This window comes from Homarus americanus, unplaced genomic scaffold (assembly GCF_018991925.1).
Source record: "Homarus americanus isolate GMGI-L3 unplaced genomic scaffold, GMGI_Hamer_2.0 scaffold25467, whole genome shotgun sequence".
Lineage (NCBI taxonomy): Eukaryota > Metazoa > Arthropoda > Malacostraca > Decapoda > Nephropidae > Homarus > Homarus americanus.
Window position 1 is genome coordinate 6,461,429 of NW_024732867.1, and position 23,932 is coordinate 6,485,360.

The following is a 23,932-nucleotide window of genomic DNA, read 5'->3' on the forward strand; positions in this document are numbered from 1 at the left end:
GTGTAGTAATTCCCTCACAGATGGTGTGATGGGACTTGACGTGGTGTAGTAATTCCCTCACATATGGTGTTATGAGGGACATGTGGTGTAGTAATTCCCTCACAGATGGTGTTATATGAGTGAGGTTTGGTCCCAGGCCTTCCTATCGTAGACGGATTAACACATCGGTGGTTGTTGTTGGGTCTCGCGGGGGCCGTTATCACTGGGTACCTGGGACCTCACTGTGTGAAGGTTAACTTGGGTACGACTGTTACTGTTGAGTTGTTCTCACTGACTTAAGCGCTCTACTGAGTGAGTGTACCCACGAGGTGACCCGAGACGCGCCACGCTCTCGCCCAGGACGGAAAAGTTTCGGTATAGAAAATGCGCGCGTCATTTGAAAATATTTTTGGTCACGACTGCCGCGGTCGTATGTCCTGACGGACGTAAGGTCAGAGCAGGTCGTAAGTACCGATGGACGTAAGTCCATGCAGTCGTAAGTCGGGGACTACCTGTATGTATATATATATATATTAAGTATTTTACAATGCAAAACATTGTAAATACTGCCTCAATAACTTTGGGTTTAATCATAGTAATATTTCCCTTGGGCCTTTATAATAGCATTCCTGTCTGCCAAAACACATGTACAGTACTAATGAACTCCAGTAAAACAATTTTCAAGAATATATATGCTTGTGTATCTATATATAGATATTGCCATTGCTGACAGACTTAAGAATTAACTACTACTTATAATTATTTCGTGCAAATGCCGAACAAAATTCTCGTACGTTTTCTGTACTACGACAAATAAATTAAGAGAGTTCTCGGACACGTAAACAAAAATCTTTGTCAAAATATCAAAATAATGTGTAGCAGCAAATGCCCGTATGCCATAAAGTTGGTCTTGGTTAGAAAACAAACAATGAATGTGAATAAATTGGAATACATTTTATTTAAAAAAGTACTTAATGCAGGAACACTGCCTGTTAAAAACACAACTATCAACACTTCATAGTAGATGTGTTGAAATTTTAATCAACAAAAGGATTATCAAGATCAAGGACAAGTTGCCTTAAAATTATTAGCAAAATATAACGACTATTCCAGCACCTTTTAATATTTTTTTTATTTTACTTGGTCTCCTTATCCATATCCATCTTGGAATCTTCACCATCCTCTTTCTTGTCTTTCTTTCCATCTCAACCTAAAAAATGACAAACAAAAATTACCTACAACCCATAATTGCAACCAAATAGATAAACTCTCTCCCCAACATTAAGATAAAACAAGTTTATGCTCAGAATTTACTGATCTGAAACAGTAGACTAGACCAACACAATACAACCTTACATTCAGTGCTGTGCTTCACTAGTCTTTCTCCCATACCCCTTTTCACTGTTACAAGTCTTTTCCTACCAATGTTGTAAGGTGGCCATAATCAAGAGAAAAGGTACTCACTCGGTACTCACTCCTTTCACTGATCTCCATCGAGTCATGACAACTCTTTGTGACATCTTCATATACCATATAACTTTGTAAAAAAACAAAAAAATTGTGCCTATGCCATTTTCATAAATGGTCTATGCATTTCACTGCTGAAATGATCAACTAAATAAATTTTAACCTTTAATAATTGTTTTCCATTCTCGAATTTTTATCCACTAAATTCATATTAGCATTTCAGTGGTTATGAACCATAAACAGCTCCTCCCTTACTTATGACGGGGTTAGAGACCCAAATCCAGGTCGTAAGTCGAAAATACTTAAATAATACATCGAAAATCTAAAATGGGTGTCTCTTTCTTCTCAGCACCACAAAATTCTCATTTTTAAGCTTGCCAGCCATTTTAAAGTGAATTACAAACAAAACTTTTGTCAGTACACAGTGCAATCACTGACGTTGGGACTCGAAAATACCCTAATTTGACAAAATTTTGTTACGACTGAGGAGGTCGTATGTCCGGGTGGTCGTAAGTCGAATAGGTCGTAAGTCGGGGAGGAGCTGTATATATGTTTTTTAAAAGGTTCTACAGCTGATTTGTTAAAATTCAACATCCCCTCAAACATATACCACTCTTCTTGGCATTCCATTCATGAATCTCTAAGAACAAAGAGACTGTGATCTGACACATGATACAAAAAAGAATAATCAACAGTCCACTGGTTTATAAAATTATTCATGAATATCTATGTTATTGTTAACTGCCATGCTGGAGGCAGGTGTCAGGGGCATGACCCAGAGTCCAATTAAAAATTCTAGGTTGTTTCAGGGCTTTTGGTACGTGTACCGAATTGTGATCGAAACTTTTAAATCCTGGACTTCATTACAAGCTTCTGAGTGGATGTGCCAAAGCCATGGCATTAAAAGTCTGCCAATTTACTAATAGAATTAGCTACGAAAAACATGAGGATGTCATTAACTAAAACCAACGTACATGTGATGGAACAAAGCTCTGACCTCTTGCCTATCAGAGGACACCATGCCAGAATTGTCAAGCCAAAATGCATTATGCAGAACAGTATGAAGGCTTCAGGAGAACCAGAATAATTATATCCACAAACTTTGAATTCCTTCCGCACGAAAGGAACCCCTGCTCCCCCCCCCAAATACAGGTACAGCATACTGTATGTATTATAATAATAATAATAATAATAATAATAATAATAATAATAAATAATAAATCACATGCAAATTTTCAGTCTACTTCCAACTAATTATAGATCCTCCTGTAAAACAGAGAGAGACAGACAGACAAAGGACAATACAGTGCACTCTAGCATAGCTTCATTACAATCACTGGTGGGAACATAATAAAATATCCCACTAAATGGACAGACAGAACAGTACAATTCAGTATGGCCCCAAACGTTTACTGGCCAGAAAATGTACAGTAGACTCTTGATATTTGTGAGGGTTGTCAGTGAAAAACTTTGCCAATGCAAAATCAACGAAAATAGAAACCTTGCTTCAATGGAAAACGAGGGGTTTGATTACAGGTACAATTGAATACTGTACAAAACAGTATTAGGGAAAATGTTAAATATATAAGAACAATGAAGGTTAACCCCTTTTATGGCTGATACATCTGTCTCTCTGAATAATAAAAGATTCACTGCAGATGGTACGTAAAGTATATGGTGTATGCATTTAAAACTCTTGGGAAAGATTACAGCAAGCAAATATTGGTGATAGGAAGCCTAATTGGCAACTCTCATAATGTTACCGTAGATATGGGCAGAGAAACATACAGCAACTGTAGGATGCTTCCTTGTCATGCCATCCCACCCCACTAGTTATAGTGATAGTCTTGGTGGATATGACACAAACTGAGTCAATTAACAAGTGAAGATGAATGGCCATTTAGTGAAGATGAGAGACGTGGTGACTCTGAGGGAGCCAGTGAAGGTGCACATGATCCAGACACCACATACTGTATATATAGCTAGCTTCTTCCACACATAAACCATACACTGGGCAATGTGACAGTTACACTTTCGGAATATCATCTACACATTATCAGCTCACTTGGCAATGTAAGTGATCCATTTATTTATTATTCTATTATTTACTTAATTATTACTTGTATGTTTATTTAAAAAATATCTAAGTTTGCACAGTAATTATAATAGAATATTTTTTTGGTGCACCCTAGGCATGGTAACTGAGTATGTTTGTTGGTTAAAATAATGAGAACAGTCTTTGGAACGATCCGAATAAGATGCAACATCTGAACAGAAAACGAACTAATACCTGTAATTTAACACCAAAATTTGGATGTTTTCAAAAGTCAAAATAACCCTAGCTCAGTTAATTTGGATTTTTCGGCAATTCAAGTGACTGGGAGCACGTTTTTGTTAAATGAACGTGGATAGAGTGTATGATGAAAAAAAAAAGGTAAAGTTAATATCAGTAAATGATTTATTACTATTTTGGGGGTTTGAGACACAGTAGGACAGGTCACTGATTATCATTCTTGTTAACATTCTCGTGGGTAGATGACATGCAGTAATGGTGGTGAGGACTGGTGTGGGGTGAGGCAGTAATGGTGGTGGGGACTGGTGTGAGGTGAGGTAGTAATGGTGGTGGGGACTGATGTGGGGTGAGGTAGTAATGGTGGTGTGGACTGGTGTGGGGTGGTGGTGGGGTGAGGTAGTAATGGTGGTGGGGACTGGTGTGGGGTGAGGTAGTAATGGTGGTGGGGTCTGGTGTGGGGTGAGGTAGTAACGGTGGAGGGGACTGGTGTGGGGTGAGGTAGTAATGGTGGTGTGGACTGGTGTGGGGTGAGGTAGTAACGGTGGAGGGGACTGGTGTGGGGTGAGGTATCTGATAGTAAGCTGCACCTCCACTTTGGGAAAAAAAAAATGTGGTAGATGGGAAGTCAATGTGGTTTTACCCTCATTGTACTGCTATAGTAAATAATATTTCATGGATTATGATATTTTTCATGTATAAGATACAGTAAAGGTTTACCCCAAGAAGCAAGGATTTCAACCCATTGAGAATTCATGACTACAGTATACAGGTAGTACCCGACTTACGACCGACTTGACTTACGTCCACCCGCACTTACGACCATCTGTAATTCACTTTAAAATGGCTGGCAAGCTTAAAAGTGAGTGTTTTGTGGTGCTGAAAAGAAAAAGAGACCCAAATTTTCGATTTTCTGTGTTATTTAAGCATTTCCGACTTACGACCATTTCGACTTACGACCTGGATGTCGGTCCCTAACCCCGTCGTAAGTCGGGGAGTACCTGTATTGAATAACTCACGAATATAAGAAATTTGTAAATTTAGAAACTGCAAATACCACGGGTCTACTGTACACAATGTAGGTAAGCGCACACAGTGTATATACGAGGTCTGTCCGGAAAGTATCCAGCCATTGTGAATATTGTGAGAACTGGTCATGCGGCTTTGATGTAACTTGGCAGCCACTCAGAAAGGACCGTACTGCGCATGCATGAACAGCCATACTCCCGTGGGACAACTCAGTTGACCGGCAGACGCCATTGAGTGAGCGTGAGTACTGTGTGACCGTCGCATTTACAATGACCAAACAATAACAAAGGAGTACTACATCAAAGTTCTTCGCCGGCTGAGGGATGCGGTAAGAAGAAAGCGACCGCAGCAGTGGGCAAGTGGTGACTGGCAGCTTAATGACAACGTGCCTGCCCATTCTTCACGTCTCGTGCAGGGTTTTTTGGCAAAACATCGCATCACCCAGGTCTCTCAGCCCCCCTATAGCCCAGATTTGGCTCCCTGCGACTTCTGGCTTTTCTCAAAGCTAAAATCGCCGTTGAAAGGGAGGAAATTTTAGACAGTGGACGAGATAAAGGAGAATGCGACGAGGCAGCTGATGAAGATCCCGAAAGAGGACTTTGCTTTCTGTTTTGAAAAGTGGAAGGGATGCTGGGAGAAGTGTGTAAGTCCCAAGGGGAGTACTTTGAAGGGGACTAAAGTGCCATTGGCCTAGGTAAGCAATGTTTTTTTTAATAGTAAATGGCTGGATGCTTTCCGGACAGACCTCGTGTAAGGGAAAAAGACTATAGAAAGACAGTCCTCTTTGGTAGTCAGTAGAGACAGAGGATAACATATACGGTAATTATTAAGCAATAAAGAAAGATTAAAGTAACCGTCCTACAACAAAAACTATTTTAATGCCTACCGTCCAACTCACCCTCGGAGTCATTACCCTCGCTTGTGGAATTATCACGTTTCCTCTTATTAGTGAAGCGGCCACCCCGCTGGAATTTTGGTGGTGGAAATGGGTCCATTCCAAGCACCTTGTGTATCTGACGGGATGCAATCAACCGCAAGGCATGCTAAAATGAAAAAAAATAATAATAATTAACAACAGATAAGGATGGTATAAATTGTATAAAAAACAGTAATAATCACAAACATACCTACAATCATTACACCAAGAACAGCATCAACTTTTTCTTTGGGGAAATTAGTTAACAGATTTAAAATGCTGGGCAGCTAACTAGTCCACAGAATTACTGACAATCCCTTAACAAGTTGGCCAAGGGGTTTTATACAGGGTCAAATTGATGGTGATGGCTTCCACTTTCAAAACCAGTACAGTGAAACCTCAAATTACGCAGTCAATTGAACCCACGGAGGCCCGCATAAAGCGAGAAACGCGTAAAGTGAACAACATAACATATGGGATTAATTGAAATAGAGACTGGTCCGACTCCCAAACTCCACTTTTTCCGACACAATACCTATGTTCTAGTAAAGATAACATCTTAATTTTATGATGGTACGCACACACAATTAATATTTAAGAGAAATACAGTCACCAGGTTAATGTCCATTCAAATAATGGACTCGACTCCTGTTGAAGTTACAGTGTTCATTTTTGGTGGATATTAACGAAATATGATGGGAGAGGCTCAGACAATAACACAAACGATGTTGCTCTTTCCAGTATATTTTCGGGACCATCAGTAAAAACAAAACAAACATAACATGCGCATTCAAAGTGGCGCTTTATTCCACAACTAAAATAAAACATAATAGAACATATTCACATAAATATGGGGTAACCTAGTTTATATCTAACACCCCCTCTTAAACTAGGGTACACCTCTTATAATACCAAACTTCTTTAGTTTCTCTTTAGATACTGGTTTAGTGAACATATCAACAATGTTATTTTCTGATGGAACATACTGCAGATTAATAATACCATCTTCTACTTCTGATCTAATAAAATGGTACTTAATATCGATATGTTTTGACCTTTGATGATGTACAGGGTTTTTAGCCAATGCAATAGCTCCCTGATTGTCAGCATTCAATGTTACAGGTTCTCTATTAGAATTTTGCATATCAGTTAACAACTGTCTTAAGAAATTAGCCTCTTGCATAGCTGCTGTTAAAGCCATATATTCAGCTTCACATGAGGACAATGCTACAACATTCTGTTTCTTAGATTTCCAAGAAATCAATGGACCATCTTCATTTAATTGATAACTGTAACCTGTAATACTACGCCTGTCTTCCGATGCACCCCGATCTGAATCACAGTAACCAATCAATTTTAATGGACTGTTTAATTTCCTGAACTTTAAGTTATAATGAATTGTACCTTTAACATATTTCAAAACATGTTTAGCTAATTCAAAAAGTGCTTTTGTAGGCTTTGCCATATGTTGCGACAATTTTGAAACAATATAAGATAGATCCGGTCTTGTACCAGTCATTACATAGATCAAACTGCCGACAATTTGTCTGTACAATCTAGTATCACACAGTTCTTTAGAGTAACTACTAATGATTTTACTTACACTTAAATCACATGGTACTGACTTAGGGTTGCAGTCAGACATTTTAAATCTATTAAGTATTTTCTCTAAATATTTAGTTTGATTTATCATAATACAGTCACCTTCAAATTTGAACTCCATACCTAAGAACGTGGAAAGTTTTACATCACTAAGTATGTCACCATTACTGGCTGCAATAATTATATCGTCTACCCAGATAATAATAATTACCTTCACCTTGTTTACAATTCTAGTATACACACAATAATCTACAAGAGATTGATGAAAACCTTCACTCAAAAGAAAATTATGAAGCATGTTGTTCCAATTTTGGCCACTTTGTTTCAAACCATATAAAGATTTCTTTCATTTACAAACAAAATTTTCACCTTCTACAGTCAACCCTCGCTTTACGCGGTCCCACTTTACGCGTTTCCAGGTTTACGTGGTACCCTGCCGAACACGGAATGCTCACTTTCCGCGGTGCGTGTACCCTTTACGTGGAGAGCGGCTGGCGGTCCTCTCGCGCCGCGCCATTTTTGGATCCAAACCTCCCGCCATCCGCCATGTTGTGTAAGCGGCGCGAGTAGGTTGCGCAGTGTATGTCTTTGTTGCGTTATCGGTGACGTCATATGACGTAGCGGACTGTCATTGGGCAAAGCATCCTTACCTCCCTCCCTGCTAGCTGTGATTGGTTTAATGTAGTACTATGACGTGCCCCGCCGCGGGAGCGTTCAAGCCCCTTGACCTACCGCGTCAGTTACACCCCTCCCGGCTACACCGTGTATATCGGTATCCATTGTTCCATAAGAATGGCTTCCACCGGACCACCACCACAATGAAACCTTGCATTATCTGGACCCAGCCGCCCTAAGCCAAAGAAGACACGACGTTCCTTAAGCTAAGAAATAAAATATAAGATAATACAAGAGTTGGAGAAAGGAACAAGACAGGTTGATCTCGCGTGCCAGCATGGTGTTAACGAATCAACTATCAGGACAATTAAGAAGGATGCAGCCAAGATAAAGGAGCACATGAACATCACAAAGTCTACAGGTGCTTCTATGATCGAGTATTTCCACAACCAGGTGCTTCTCAAGACGGAAAAATTACTTGTGAGCTACTTGGTGCGTCAGGCGCGATGGAACATGGTGGTAGACACACGCTCAGTTAAGGAGTACGCACGTGAACTGTATGCTGCAGTGTCACGAAAGATGGGAATTACAGAGCCCAAACCCTTTAATGCTTCCTCTGGGTGGTTACAGAGGTTTAAGAAGAGGAACAAGATCACCACTATCAACATTGGTGGTGAAGAAGCTAGTGCTGACCGTGCTGCGGCTAGGTGAATTTTCTCCATTTTAAAGTGAGATTATGGAGGAAGGACAGTACACCGACGACCAGGTGTTTAACATGGACGAATCTGGTCTTCTTTGGAAAAAGGTACCTTCCAAGACCTTCGTTGTGAAGAATGCCAGCAAATGTCGGGGCCGGAAGTTGCAGAAGGAGCGCATCACCGTCCTGTTTACCACCAATGCCTCCGGTACCTGTAAGCTCAAGTTATCGGTGATCCACAGAGCATGCAAGCCGCACGCCTACAAGAGCATGGACATGACCAAGCTAAATGTCCACTGGCTGACCGCACGTAAGGCGTGGATGTTCTCTACACTGTCCCTCTCCTGGTTTGATGACTGTTTCGTTCCCGATGTGAAGAAATTCTGTGAGCAACAGAATGTGCCATTCAAGATTTTGTTGCTGCTTGACAACGCACCAGGACACTCGCCCCTACTGTTAGATCGTCACCCCAACGTAAAAGTGGTCTTCCTTCCTCCCAACACTACGTCTATTATACAGCCCATGGACCAAGAATTGATCTGTAATATAAAAGCTGCATTCTCTGCTAAAAAATTCAACCTCCTGAACGACTACATCAACACCAAGGAAGAGTTGCGTAACCTGAGTGACACCACCACCGATAGCAAGAGCGAAGACGACGAGGATCAACAGTTGGCAGAGCAAGAAGTACTTTTGAAACAATTCTGGAGAACATTCAACGTCAAGAAAGCTGTGGACTTCTTGGTGGAGGCATGGGATCAGCTGTCTGTAGCAACTGTTCGTCATGCATGGAGAAATGTGTTACAAGGCATTCCGGGTGTTAGGCAGAGTAAATCTGTGACTGGTGAGGTTCAGACTGTTGCAGTAGCAGTGGACCTTGCCAGAGAAGCTGCGCAGAGTGTTACAGCTGCAGGCTTCTCCGAGACCACCAACGACGACATCCTGAAGGTGATAAGGGATCCTGATGTGACTACCGACGAGATGGTAGATGATGATGACGTCAGTGAAGAGGCAGGTGGTGCGTCATCCCAAGAAGAACGCCGCTTATCCCATAGTAATGTAAGGGGTGCCATCGAGTGTATTGAGAAAGTCAAGCTCCTCCTTTCCGACGACCCTGACGCAAACAGGTATGAAGTCTTCACTACCCAGCTGTTGCAGACTATGGAGCCCTACATCAAGGTTTATCACGACAACATAAACACCAGCCGTCAGCAACGCATAACAGAGTTCTTCGCCCGCAACCCACCACAGCCAGCCCAAGCCAGTGATAGTGACAGAAGCAGAGACAGTGATGATGACTTTGAGGGATTTGTCAGGGAGGCACTAGTAAGTGTGGATGACACCGATGAAGACTCACCTGAGGACCAGTAGCCTGCCCTCTGCCTCGGAACCAGCCTCCATTCCCCTATGCCGACCCATCTCTTCTACTAACGTAAGTGTTAACTCCAACCTTGTATTTTTCTAACCTAACCTTCAGTTTATTATTCTCTTATTGACTGTTCCCTTCTATATTATGTGTGGGTGAATACCATCATAAACTTAAGATGTTATTTTTAGTAAAACGTATGTATTGTGTCGGGAAAAAGTGGAGTTTGGGGGTCAGCCCGGTCTCTATTTCAATTAATCCCATATGTTATGTTGTTCACTTTACGCGTTTCTCGCTTTACGCGGGCCGCCGTGGGTTCAATTAACCGTGTAAAGTGAGGGTTCACTGTATAAAAGCCTACATCAGTTACCACAACATAATATTACTCTGCCCTTTCAGATAGCCTGCAAGACGAGCAAATTCGTCGGCAGTGATTGCTGAGCAAGGCCAAATCATCGGGATGTGGAGAGCCGGGGCAACTGTGCCGAACATTGCTCTCGAAGTGGGGTAGGAGCACCAAGACGATTAGGAGGTGGATCCGCCGGTGGGAGGAAGAGGGTTCAGTGGAGACGAAACCTCGAAGCGGGAGGACACGAGTAACGTTGGCAAGGATGGACGCCATGATTGTGGCAGCTGCAACGGCATATCCAATGCGAACATCAGTGGAGCATACAAGAAATCTGGGCCTCAACTGCCATCACATGACGACGAGACACGAAGCCAAGATCGACTGCCATATTCCAGCTCACAAAGGGTGGCTAACACCTACTCACAAGGAGTGTCGACTCGGCTTTGCATTGGAACACCTTCCACACAGAGAAGAATACTGGAGAACCATTATATTTACCGATGAAACTATGTTCAGGTCAGTGGGAGCTGAAGCAAGACAGTGCTGGCGGCCCCCCAACACACGCTAACCATGAGAAACGCATTCAACAGCGTGCAGTGAGTGGTAGGGTGTCAGTGTCATTCTGAGGGTGGATGTGGGCACATGGGCAAGGTGAACTGGTCAAGATCAGTGGCTGTTTCACTGGTGAGCAGTATGTAGACATCCTGGAGCAAGTGCTAATTCCTACAGTCCGGGCTATGGCAGTTCCAGCCCCCCACACTATCAGGCTGGTTCATGACAACAGTCCCATTCATACCAGCAACATAGTGAAGGTCTACCTCCAGGATCACCCTGAAATTGAGGTCATCGACTGGCCAACACTAGGATGTGATATTAATCCGATTGAACATATTTGGGCCATGATGAAACGTGATTGGGATATTGGGGAGCAGCGAACCTATGCAGCAATAGAGGCCAAAGCTTACGACGTGTGGGAGAGTATACGTCGACGCCCAGGGGTGTGCCTGAAGCTGGTCGACTCCATCCCTAATCGCCTTGATGAAGTCCTGAATGCAATGGGTGGCTGGACCAAATACTAAGATGTGTGTATTGGTGTATTGTTTGGATACAATTAATATATATTAACTCACCTACAGTGTTATCTTAAATCCATGTCCTTAATGATGTCTTAAACTATATCGCATGAAAATTCATAACAAAGTAACTTAAGAGCCACAAATTATGTATTGTGTGGTATACAATGATCTGTATGACACGTCGTGGAATGTGTTGTCTTATAACACAATATAATTATATACAGTATTACCCCGCTTAACGCGGTTTCGTTTAGCGCGTTTTACCGTATACGCAGTGCCTCGCCAGAGCCTAACTGTCACTTAACGCGGGTTTTTTCCACGTATACGCGGTGAGTGTCCGGCTGGAGAGCTATTTTTAGATTCGCCCCACCCCCCACCCTGCCTGACTGCCTGTTTTAGCTCATAAAATTCATACAAATTACCCGGCCAGAATATAATTTACATTGCTGGAATTCTTACAATAAGATGATCATTTTGAATATAAACATCATAGATTTTGCATTAGACATACAAATTTTAGATATTGTAAGAATTCCAGCAATATAAATTATATTCTGGCTGGGTAATTTGTATGAATTTTATGAGCTAAAACAGGCAGTCAGGCAGGGTGGGGGGTGGGGCGAATCTAAAAATAGCTCTCGAGCCGGACACTCACCGCTAATACGTGGAAAAAACCCGCGTTAAGTGAAAGTTCAGCTCTGGCAGGCACTGCGTATACGGTAAAACGCGCTAAGTGAAACCGCGTTAGGCGGGGTAATACTGTACTGATAACTTTTTCACTCCACTCTTTTTAACATAAGTATATAATTATATAATATTGCATATTATCACAAATATTTATTAAGCAAAGGAAGGGTGGAATATAAATAAATATTACCATAATCTCTTTGTCGGAATAAGTACAAAATTGTGACGTGGTCGCTGAATAAAACAAGCTGACCAAGGCCCTTCACCCTGATCATTGCAAATTTTACTTTTATTGTTATTATATTCCATTCTTTAAAGTATCATTGTGACCTGAGCAGCAATAAGCACCCAGGGCACTGCACCTGTTCCATGAATTCGTAACCATAAAGAAACAGCTGTAAGACAAAACGTAGTTTAAAAGGTAGCTTGAAATTATGGTGGTACAAATAATAAATAAACCTGCCTCTCATCCAGACCCCACCCCCTCTATTCCCCCCCCCCCCACAAAACAGTGGGCGACATCTGTTGACCGACCATAGCATTTCCCCCAGCTGTTTCGAAACTTCAGACTCAAAACTATTCGAAGCCTCACTGTGGATGGGTAGTGGACACGCCTTTGGTGCATGATAGTACAGCTCCTTTCCATAACGAAGCAAAGTCCTCCTGTACTTTCCAGCCTCATGCATTTTCTTGTAGGCTAAGCCCACAATGAGACACCTCCATGAATGGGTAAAAGGGTATTGCTGTGAGGTAGCTGTAAAGAGGTGGGGTGGGGCAGGGATAATGGGCATCTTTGGGGAAAAGGGATTCTACTACCTTGCCTCATATACCGATGAGGTGAAAGGTAGTAGGTCAAAACATCACTACCTCACGGCACACCAACCACAATCAGGGAGTAGTTAAGGGGGGGCAATAGATTCTTCTTTTCCTAGCTAAAGATTGATCATGAAATTTAAAGGAAAAACAAAAAATAAAATTCACCATGATATGAATGAAATACAGGCTCTTTCCATCACTGTCCAAACCCTACAAACTGGCAGCTGTGAAAGATTGAGTACACTCTGAAAATCAGCATGAAAATGACCAACTCAGCAAGTTGAAAATGAGAAAGATCAAAACTAAGAAAGGCACAATTATTGCCAAAAGCATGAGGATCTTCTGGTACAGAACCTTGCTAAGTCTCCATGCATGCTGATTTCCAGAATGTGCATTATAAAAACAAACAGGTGGCAGTTAATCAAGGTTGCACAGTTAAGGCAAAAACCTGACATGACCTAAAACTAGCCTATCAGTTTCTAACCCAACCCACCCACACATCTCCATAAGGCTGAAAAGTTTGAGGGAGGCTAGGCTAGCCTGCTCCTTCACATTTATTCAAAGTAATGGAAGGAACAGCCTACCCTAATTTAACCCTCAGATGAAAGGGTTGCAAACCTGGAACCACGTGGCATGGTTGATGGCGGCAAGAGCGTCCAGACATTTCTGCTTGTCGAGCGCATCTGGAGGATCCTTGGCGGCGGTCACCTGGGAGTCTAAAATACAACAACACAGCTTCCGTCACACACCCGCGCCACACCCACCCACCCGTCATCGTCCTCTCACCACCCACCACCTCTGCCTGCACATGTAAACTTCACAACAGCCTAGCACCATGACGGTGTAGGCATAGGGTAAACAGGAAGCCAGGCAGTCTATAACCGAGTGCTTTTCTTTAAATAATTTAAAATTTCAAAGCTATGTGTAAGATTCCTTGGCAAATATTGAGCAAAGAAATTTGAGTACAATATATGGTAGCTACTGACAAGTATTAATTAAAAATAAAGAATAAGACAGCTAAGACTGCTCTAGGTCTGTGTTCCCAGGGATGGTGGAGATTGGGTCAGGTGTGGCAAATGGGCAACTCTTCCCCTCTGCAGTACAAGAGAGCCACAATGTTCATGCCTGGTGTCAAGGCACAGACTTAACTGAAAAAAGTATAGTACAGTTTAGATTGAGGTCAAAAGCTGACTGCAAGAACGTAATTCTCTTGTCCAGTGTCTCTTTATATGGCCCTTTTCTCATTCCATTTACAGATGACCATCAAGACAGAGAGGGGAAAGTTATCACTTAGTGAACCAGGGGCCAGCAATGCTTAATTTACATAAAAAAAAAATTAAGTTGGTCACAAAACAGGGCCTACTAAACAATGTGTCCATAATATTGCTTTCACTGTGTCCCCTGGTCTCCATGTTAAGCAGTATAAGAGGCTAGTCTTGGTAGCATTTTCATCACAATTACTTGAGATCACAAATAGTCAATAATTTTGCTCAGTTCAACATGAAAAAAAGTATAGTGCTCTGTGATGAAAACCTTGACTTCCCCTAGTTAGAAAAGTCTTTCAATGGATACTGAGATATTCTGTTAAGATAAATGGGAGTAAGGGAAACAAAAGTGATAAAAAATTGATAGGGAGAGATTCATACTGAAAAATCAGTTTAAATGAAAGAAAAAGATTAGGAAAAAAATTGAAGACAGAATAATTTACTCAATCCATATAAAAGACTTCCTTCTTAACCTGTCTCTGTAGACAATCAGGCTATGATTTTTGCCTGTTTGTGTTACCTCCATCATGAAGAAGCTGTTCCCTCATAATGGGAGAAGTTAGGGTCACATTCACCGAAATCCGCTGCTCTCCAATATTCTGTACAACTAATGCTGCTTCTTCCACGACTCTCTGTATCTCATACTTGTCTTCCGGTGCCACCACCTAAAACAATTAAAAGAAATATTACTGCTGTCAACCCCTACAATAGGTAGACTATACTGTATTATAACTCAAAAGTTGCCTTGAACCAATAGTGGTAAAATTTGTAACTGGAGGCTGGGAACAATAAATATATATCCTCATATCCATTTAACAACACCTACATCCTAGTTACTGACAATCACATTGCATGTAAGTTGTTAAATGTTTATAATGTGTCCAATGAAGTAGGAGGAATATGCAATTAAGAAATAGTAGTACCAATAGTAGCGCATAAAAGATATAGTTGAAAAATATCTATATACCATATAAAAATTAATTTAGAAACAATCATTCATGTTGCAAAATCAACGAGAAATGTTTTGATTCACTTTGCAACATATTCATAGCCCTGAAAGTAAATGAGCAAGATGCAAATGATTAAATATCATACTATGATGAAACATTCAACTAACTGCGCTTCACTAATGGCATACCTAGCAGCTGAATGAAAAAAAATATATATACAGTATACAATTCAGAAAGATAAGTGTATACTGCATGCCCTTAAAATTCGTGTGTGTGTGTGTGTGCGTGTGTGTGTAATAATAATAATAATAATAATAATTAACGGTTTATTGAAAGAACTTGGCAGCCAGAAGGCTGAAAATATACAGTTACATATTTGGGGAATGGGTTTCGAATTACAAATAATATACAAGTAACATAAGTGATACAAATAAGATATGTAATAACTGGATGGGGAAAAGCTCAAACTACAATTCATTTCAACATAGTTACAGTGCAAGGAGTAGTGTTTACTGGGAGTGAATACACTGGTTTATTACAAGTTATTGATAATTTTTACAATGGTTGGGACTGGGCTGTTCTTATAGCGATCAGTTCGTGCACGTATGGGCTGGATGCGGTTGTGGTGTCGAACAGCAATTCTCGGGCTAGGGATCTCAGGTGGTAGTAGGAGCCGGTGTCGAGGATGGTGTAGAAACTTCTTACCAAATTTGCAGATGAGGTCGTGGTGATGGTCAGTGAGAGTCGAAAGGGTCAGTGTGTTGAGCGCTTCTTGATATGTGCGTGTGTGTGTGTCTGTGTGTGTGTGTTTTAGATTCTCAAAATGGCTGTGAATAACATTTGTTGCCACGCAGGGGGGGGTGGGCTGTCTAGGGGATTACTTTTGTGCAAAGAAATGTATATTCCCTTTGTGTTTGCCCTTAGGATACACACAAAACACATACAAATAAATAATAAATGGGGAAATCCTCTCATAAATAATCAGACACAAGACAACAAAATGTCAACTCCATTCTTTGTTATTAAAGTTAACTTTAATAAGAAAGCTGTACATGCCTGGGTGTAATAAGTATTCATAATAGGTGCTTTTATGTGTCAACACTCACCTGCCTTGATTCACTGCACATGCATATCTTCCCCTGTGAGTATTTATCAATCTGCTGGCAGCCACATGATTTTTTTTTAATGGATTTACAGTCAGGGTTCAAAAGTTTTCTACCGCCCAAAATGAAGCAGCATTGACCCGACATGAGATACAACAGTCGGGGTAAGTCAGTTCAGAGACTGTTTCACCACAGGGAGGGAACTTTTCTCCCCAACACAGAGGTGGATATCTTGGAATACATCTTCACATGTATAGTATCATTAGGGTATCTAATAGAAAGCAGAATATATCATCCACATGTGGATACAACATAAGCATCTTTCTGTGGGTGCAGTGTACTGTACATATTAGGTGAACAAATCTGTGAGTGTGAACAGCCAACTACCCTCAAATGTATATCAAAGTGCAAGGGCACAAGCAAATGTGAAGATAAATAAGTATGCACATCCATGAACTTGTTTATAAAGCTAACTAACCATATGCATATATCTGGAGACAAGGTTCTAATCACAGCAAATGTGTTGGGTGGTAGCACGTTAAACATGTGAATAACCTTATGTACACAGGTGTGTTTCACAATCACTACCAACCAGTGTGAAGTTGTACTATGTCACTCCTAAAATGGTTTGTGAAATTTGAGAGGCATCAAGTGCACAAGAACTCTAACTCACCGCTAGCTGTTTTGGGAGATTATCTGCAACTCTGTCTAATAAAGTCCGTGTAGGTTTATCTCCACAGAGCACCACCAACTGCACACTAGTGTCTCCTCGCAACAGGAGTCCTTTTGCTAAAATACCCACTCGCATCACACACTTCAGCATTCGAGGTGGACCATCCTCCTTCTTTTCACTAAAAACAGAAGAAAAAAATATATATTTAAAGTATATACTTTATACTTTATAATTTGGATACCGTTTTGACATGTTTGTTTACAAAACACAAGTGTGACAGCAATTCACAGTCCACACACACTTGGAGCCCTCCCTACTGTAGCTATGATCGTTCACAACCAGTTTATAATGAACACTTTCAGTCCTCCTTCCCAACCAATTCGTTCTTATTAAATTTCTCACTTTTTTTGTAAAAATAACAAGAATTCCAAAGATAGCAACGTTCACCTGTTTTTTCTTACTGTTCCAATTGGAGCAGAGACTACCCATGACAATACTTGGAAAAAATTGCTCAATTTCTGGCTCCCAAATTGGCTTCAAATTAATTGCTCATAAATGTGCTCGTGTTATGGCGGCTTAAGTCTCCAACCCCCTACCCCCCCCCCCTCTCCATACACAGTCTACACACTTTATTGTGTTACCAGATTCAAAATCAATGTTGGAGGATATTCTCAAGAACTTGTTTAATTTAAGGTGGTGTGTAAGACCTGGCAAATGCACTAAAACACACTCTTCACTTGTGGTCATTCATGTATTTTTTTGCTATCCTGGTATGCTTTGTTAAGACACTCTCCCTCCACAACAATGTCCTATATCTAATTTAGCCTTGTAACTTTTTAGATATGCAGTCCTTCCCTAGTAACTATTATATCCTGATGCTTCCTGGATGCCCAGTCCTCTCAACTCTTATACTGTACATCCTTTGCCCCCATCCTGAATCTACTCCTTGGCCTCCTCTTTTTCTCCAAGCATCCAACTAGAATTATATATACATTCTCACATCTTTTACTCTCCATTACCGTAACACATCCAAACATATTGTGCGTGTTATACAAGGAGAATTAACCCGTCTTATAATTCTACGAAGCTAAATAACTTACTGTAGATTAACCTTTATACACTTATAATAAAAACTAATATCTTACCCATCTTTTTTATCATCATCTCCTTTAGGATCTTCTTCTTTTACGTCTTTTTTAGCCTTTGGCATAACCTGCTGTTCCTTGGGGGCATCTACCTCTGCCAAGTAGTCAGACACCATTTTCAGAGCCTTTTTTGTGTTGGACACAATCTTCTGGATAGCCCAGAGCTCCTCCTCTTTGGGATATATTTCTGCATGCTTTGCTAGAACATGGCGATCATCACTAGAATCTGGTCTGCGCATAGGCTGTGGGAGGAGAAATGTTTATATGTATGAGAACTTTACAATGGAGAGTTACTGGGAATTGGAAGCTACTGCATACATCTGAGCCATACCCCCCAGACATACACACGACTCCAGGTCTTAATTAATAAAAACTTCAATTATAAAGTTGGGAAAAGGGGGCAGGCTTATTCTCACATGCAAAACCAATGATTTTATACAGTAGCACTTTGCTTTAACTCAAAACTTGCTAATGATCCTAATCTGATAAATTTGGTAACACAATCACACACAAAATGAGGGATTTGCAACATTCACACATAAAATACCATACCAATCAATATTTTTATATAATATATCGAGTCAATAAATATATTATACCAACACAAACATCCTATGGTTGTTTGCAAAAAAATTAATTACAGAATCAACAACCAGAAGAGTACATAGACCTTGAATAAATGCACCCAGACAGCCTTTACTCCCAAATTTTTCTTCTCTTATGCCTTCCAAGGTGAATCTTGCTAAAATATTTCATGAAATACTTACTAAATAATCTATTATGGTTTGGATTCTATAAAACTGAATCAAAAGTATTCCTAATATTGAAGACTATCCAATTAAAAAGTACTTCAATTACTTTCACTTTGTTTATACAAAAATTTTCCCATTACTGAAGGATATTTACACTCAAACACGGTGGTTCTGGTTTCCGGAATACATCCCAGTTAGCAAACATACATACAGTATGAGGTCTGGGAATAAGAAGGAATAAACAAAAGGCAAGAATGCACAAATGCAAGATGAGATAAAATAAAAAGGTATCATCACTTACTAACTGGATATACAACATAAATTGAGAGAACGTAAATCACAAACACTGTGATGCACAAAACAAAAGAAACACAAGGAAAAAATATAAAAACTACTGCAGTCCCTCTCCCCCAACATAATTTCTGGTCCCATGATGCTTCCACCAAATGACCAAAGTCAACCAACTACCCTGACATGGCCTCCCTTCAGACATGTGCAAACCAATACAGTACTTAATTTAGTGTGAATGTCTTATCTAACCTATGGAAGAGCTTGGGTAAATAATAACCTTCATGATAAAATAATGAAGCTGAGAAAGGAGATTGAAGTAGCAAAAAGCTAATAACAGATTTTCAAACAGAAAAAGTCTCTACTAAGTCAATATAATACAATAAAATACACCATTATCAATTCAATCTGGCATGTTCGAACCTGGCTGTCAGAAAATATATTGAACGTTAACATTAAGATTCCTTTTCTTCAAATCACCAAATTTTCTTAATTATTCTTGTGATCACTTTGAAATTTAAAGGGGTCTTTTAGGTTTCCTCACAAAATGGAAAACTTTGGGGATACCACTCACCAAAATAAAAATTTGTGGTCATGGATAAAAATTTCAATTTACCACAGTAAAGAGACTTTAGTAAGCTCACAAAATTCTCTGAGTGGTTCAGTTTATGTGATAGTTAAAATCCTTATTCCAGGGTCTCCACACAGGCATGACCCCTCATTCTCTTTCTTTCACCTTTGAAAAATGCGATCCAGTCAATATCTTTTTAGCTGATACAGATTAGGCCACACTAAAGCAAAAGCACATGCCTCCACTACACTAGTGCCAAAATAAATTTGGCAGAAAATCTAATCAGGTAATCCAAGAATGTTCTTAAAGAAAAAACAGTAATTCTGGGGAGTATTTGGATAATTCTGCCTACACATTTGAGCGAGATATACAGTACTGTTTATGTACAGATCAAATAATTTTGACCCATATATAGAGCAAGACAAAAAATAAATGAAATAAAAAAAATACTCTACAGGCTGACCTTGAAATTTTGGGCTAATTGGTATCCCAGTGGCCAAATTTTCAAAAGGCATGGATTTGTGAGATAAGCATTAAAAAGAAAAATTTGCTAATCATATGTTGAAAAACTAAATATTTATTGTTTCAAAGTTAAACCACAATGCAATATTTATTGGACAGTTTTTTAATACATTATACTCTATATAAATGGTATTCAAAGTTAAATGATTTACTGAGTAATAGGTTGGTCTGATGTGAAACAAATTCAAATTGCATGTAAAAAACTGACCAAAATTACTGATAGAGAATCAAATTTATACAAGGAATATCATAAAATACAATACAGGTTGTACCTCTCTAGTCCGGCATTCTGTGGTCCGGAAACTCCCGTGGTCCGGAACGATTTTAGTTTGTCCAGTAGGTAGATAGGCAGCTTTCTTTTATTTTTTTTTTACTTATCTGAATTATTATTATTATTACAGGAGTATTAAATTTTTGCCCCTCAGGCCCTAATGTGGGTCAGTGACCTATTCCCGGGTGGGCTAATCAGGGCTGTGGAGTCGGAATCGAGGAGTCGGAGGAAATTTCGGCTTTCGGAGTCGGAGTCGGTAAAATTGTCCAGACTCCGACTCCGACTGAAGCTATTCTGTTCCTAAGAACAAATATATGAACTCAGGCATATTCATTGCAGTGATTCCACTGATCCCACTAATTTTCTTAAATTATTAAAAGAATTTATTTCCATTTTATAAGCATTATTATGAATTTATTGTAGCAGGCACAGTATAGCACTATAATTTTGGACGATAGTCTCTTCTTTACCATTTGAAATTTTGAATTATATCAAATTTTGTTTCGTTGAAAACTGCACAGAGGCTCTCAGCTACAAAACAATTAGCTACAACCTGTTTTTGGTGAGATTAAGGCAAATTTAATTTAATAACTTAATCATGTAAGGTTTATCCATTTTCCTTAATAAGGTATTCATTTCTTTAATGTACATAAATATATAACTTTACTTTAAAAGGAATTGTAGGATCATCATTTAGATCCACATCAGATTATGAGCTTAAACAAAATTCATATGCTGAGATCGAACTTTTAGATATACATGTAAATGGTGTTTTCTAGTTAATATCTTGAATTCTTAATAAATTTATTTTTCTTTTGATTGAAACTTTGAAAGTCAAGCCTATCATCTTTTTGTAGTTCTTAAATATCGTCCAGATCATTAATAAAGCTGTAGCAGTATAGCCACGGTGTTTTACTTTTTACCTATGCAGGTTACAACATACAAATTACAATTAGGATGGTAGAAATAGTTGTTATAAATAGGCCAAGGAGTCGGAGTCGGAAGCATAAAAATTTGAGGAGTCGGAGTCGAAGGTTTTGTCTTCGACTCCACAGCCCTGGGGCTAATCCCCTTAATAAAAAAAAAAAAGCCGCGGGAAATTAAGGTTTGTTTACATCCGGCAGTTCGGCTGCTCTCTCTCTCTCTCTCTCTCTGCTTGTCTATACAGAGTACAACATTTAACCCTTCAATATATATGAGCAGTAAATAAGTGTTACTTTCATATTCTTATGTAGAGTAATGACGATATATTTTCACATGTGCGCAATTACATACGAGCAGTCTCACTTTTTTTTTACCATTAATGGTTAGCTACTTATATTGTTCCATTTATTAACATTAAATAACATTACAGGTACTTCAAGCAACCATATTCATTTTTTTACATTAATTTTACTACAGATAAACTCAGGGTCTTATTTTCTTCAGTTTTATATGTAGAACCAATCAGTCACTGGTTTCGTAAGCTTTAACATAAACAATGCCGGCAGCCGTCTCGTCTCCTCTAATATTCCACGTATTATTAATAAATTGTATTGTTAATTTTGCACACACGTACATTAATTCAATAAAAAAAATTCAGAAACATTAATTAAAATATATATGAACAGTAAATAAGTGTTGCTTTCATATTCTTATGTAAAGTAATGATGATATGTTTTCACGTGTGCGCATGCGCACTTACATATGCGATCTCTCTTTTTTCTTTACCATTATCGTTAGCTACTTCTATTGTTCCATTTATTAACATTAAATAACATTACTTAAAATAACCATATTAATTTTACTACAGCTACAGCCAAGGTCTTATTTTCTTCAGTTTTATATGTAGAACCAGTCAGTCACTGGTTTTGTAATCAACGAATACAATGCTGTGTCATTTCCTCGTGTGTTTTAATATTCTACGTATTATTAATGAATTGTATTGGTCATTTTGCACACATAAACATTAATTCAATAAAAAAGACATTCAGTAATAAACAATAATGAATCTTTTGTACATAAGAGAAATGACGCTGTTTACACGATTATGCACGTCGTCTGCACGTTGGCGGGCCGTTCAAACCCGTCGAAATTCAAGTTTCCGCCGTCAAAATTTTTATTTATTTATTTTTTTTGTGTTCCAATAAAATACGTTAAGAATTAAAAACTCGCGAAATTTGAGAAGCTACTATACGACATTTAACCCTTCAATATGTCTTCAAAGAGACCATGATGCAGAGAAAGTGGTGCTAGTGCTTCCAGGCTTAAGCACAAGTCACTATCTATCCAGGAAAAGGGTGAATTTCCATGGTCCGGCACCGGTCAGGTCCCGAGGTTGCCGGACTAGAGAGGTACAACCTGTAGTACATATTTTATGTACAAAAAATAGCTCCTTCTGCAGTCAAACCATCACCTGGGCAACACAAACCAATTAAGTAAGGCAGTCAACCAACTGACTCACAGATATGTGGCTGCTGTGTGTATACTGTGATGTCACATTGGGGGTGGGAGAGCACAGCAGCAGTTACAACCCACTGCCTCCACACACACACCCATCCATGCTCTTCACTTTTCTTATTTTATAGTTTTATATTATATTTTCTTTATAATCAAGCCACATCATTTATATAGAATGGAATAAGTGTTGAAGAACTCCGCTTCTCCACAGATTCGTGCATTTTCAGAAGAACTTAAATTTCAAAATATTTTGTTTTTCTTAAAAAAAAAAAAAAAAAAAAAAAAACACGGACAAGCAAAAAACAGTCATTGGAAAACGTTCATGAAAATGTGCAGATTTGTGGAAAAATGGACTTCCGAGAAACAAATTTGCAAGGTGAGCCTGTATATTCCCAATTTCAATACAGTACAATATTCTGTTTAATCCAAAATTATCAAGTTCATTAACAACTGTTTTTATTCCAAAAATAAGATATTAAGTCTTACCATCATTGGAGGCATTCCAGGCGGTCTTGGCATACCAGGCGGCATCATGGGAGGAGGTCCAAGAAGGCCTCTAGGATAACAGCGGCACCAGTCGTGATATTCACACTCCTCTTCGTACCTTCTCCGATCTTCCCAGTGTAGCATCTTGCATTATTTAATGGGAGAATGACAAGTCACATGGTCGGTCTACCTAGAGCGTTTATTCTCTGTTGTTCGTACAACGTGCCTAACACATTTAGTGTTTACGCAAGCCTAAACACTTTCTGACTTTGGTAAGAAGTAACATAATATATAATGTATATACAGTCGGCCCTTAACATACGCGTTAATTCGGACCCCTTTAATCCGGATTTCGGATAAATCGGACGAAATCTGAACTGACCATATCAAATTTCTGGTTCTGGGATTGTCCCAGTTGCAATTTCAAATTCTGTGTCACTAATAAGAAATAACAAAGTCCCTGGTGCACTCTAAGATTAAGAGAAAACAGACGACTCAGGCGTCCTGAAGTGAGAGAAAACGGACTCCTATGACGGGGCACTCAAGTAAAGAGACATGGCTATGTTTTGTGGACTAGC

General features: G+C 39.5%; 1 protein-coding gene across 1 annotated transcript in view; it reads right to left on the minus strand.

The window, feature by feature from the left end:
* Positions 1–912: 912 nt before the first annotated feature.
* The window catches only part of LOC121869172 (zinc finger RNA-binding protein-like), a 33,912-nt gene continuing 10,892 nt past the window's right edge, over positions 913–23,932 (minus strand). The window contains 7 exon segments of the mRNA XM_042370385.1: positions 913–1,189; positions 5,664–5,808; positions 13,508–13,605; positions 14,675–14,819; positions 16,881–17,058; positions 18,026–18,267; positions 23,355–23,498. Of these exon segments, the coding sequence (XP_042226319.1) occupies positions 1,185–1,189; positions 5,664–5,808; positions 13,508–13,605; positions 14,675–14,819; positions 16,881–17,058; positions 18,026–18,267; positions 23,355–23,498 (957 nt within the window). The 3' untranslated portion in view covers positions 913–1,184.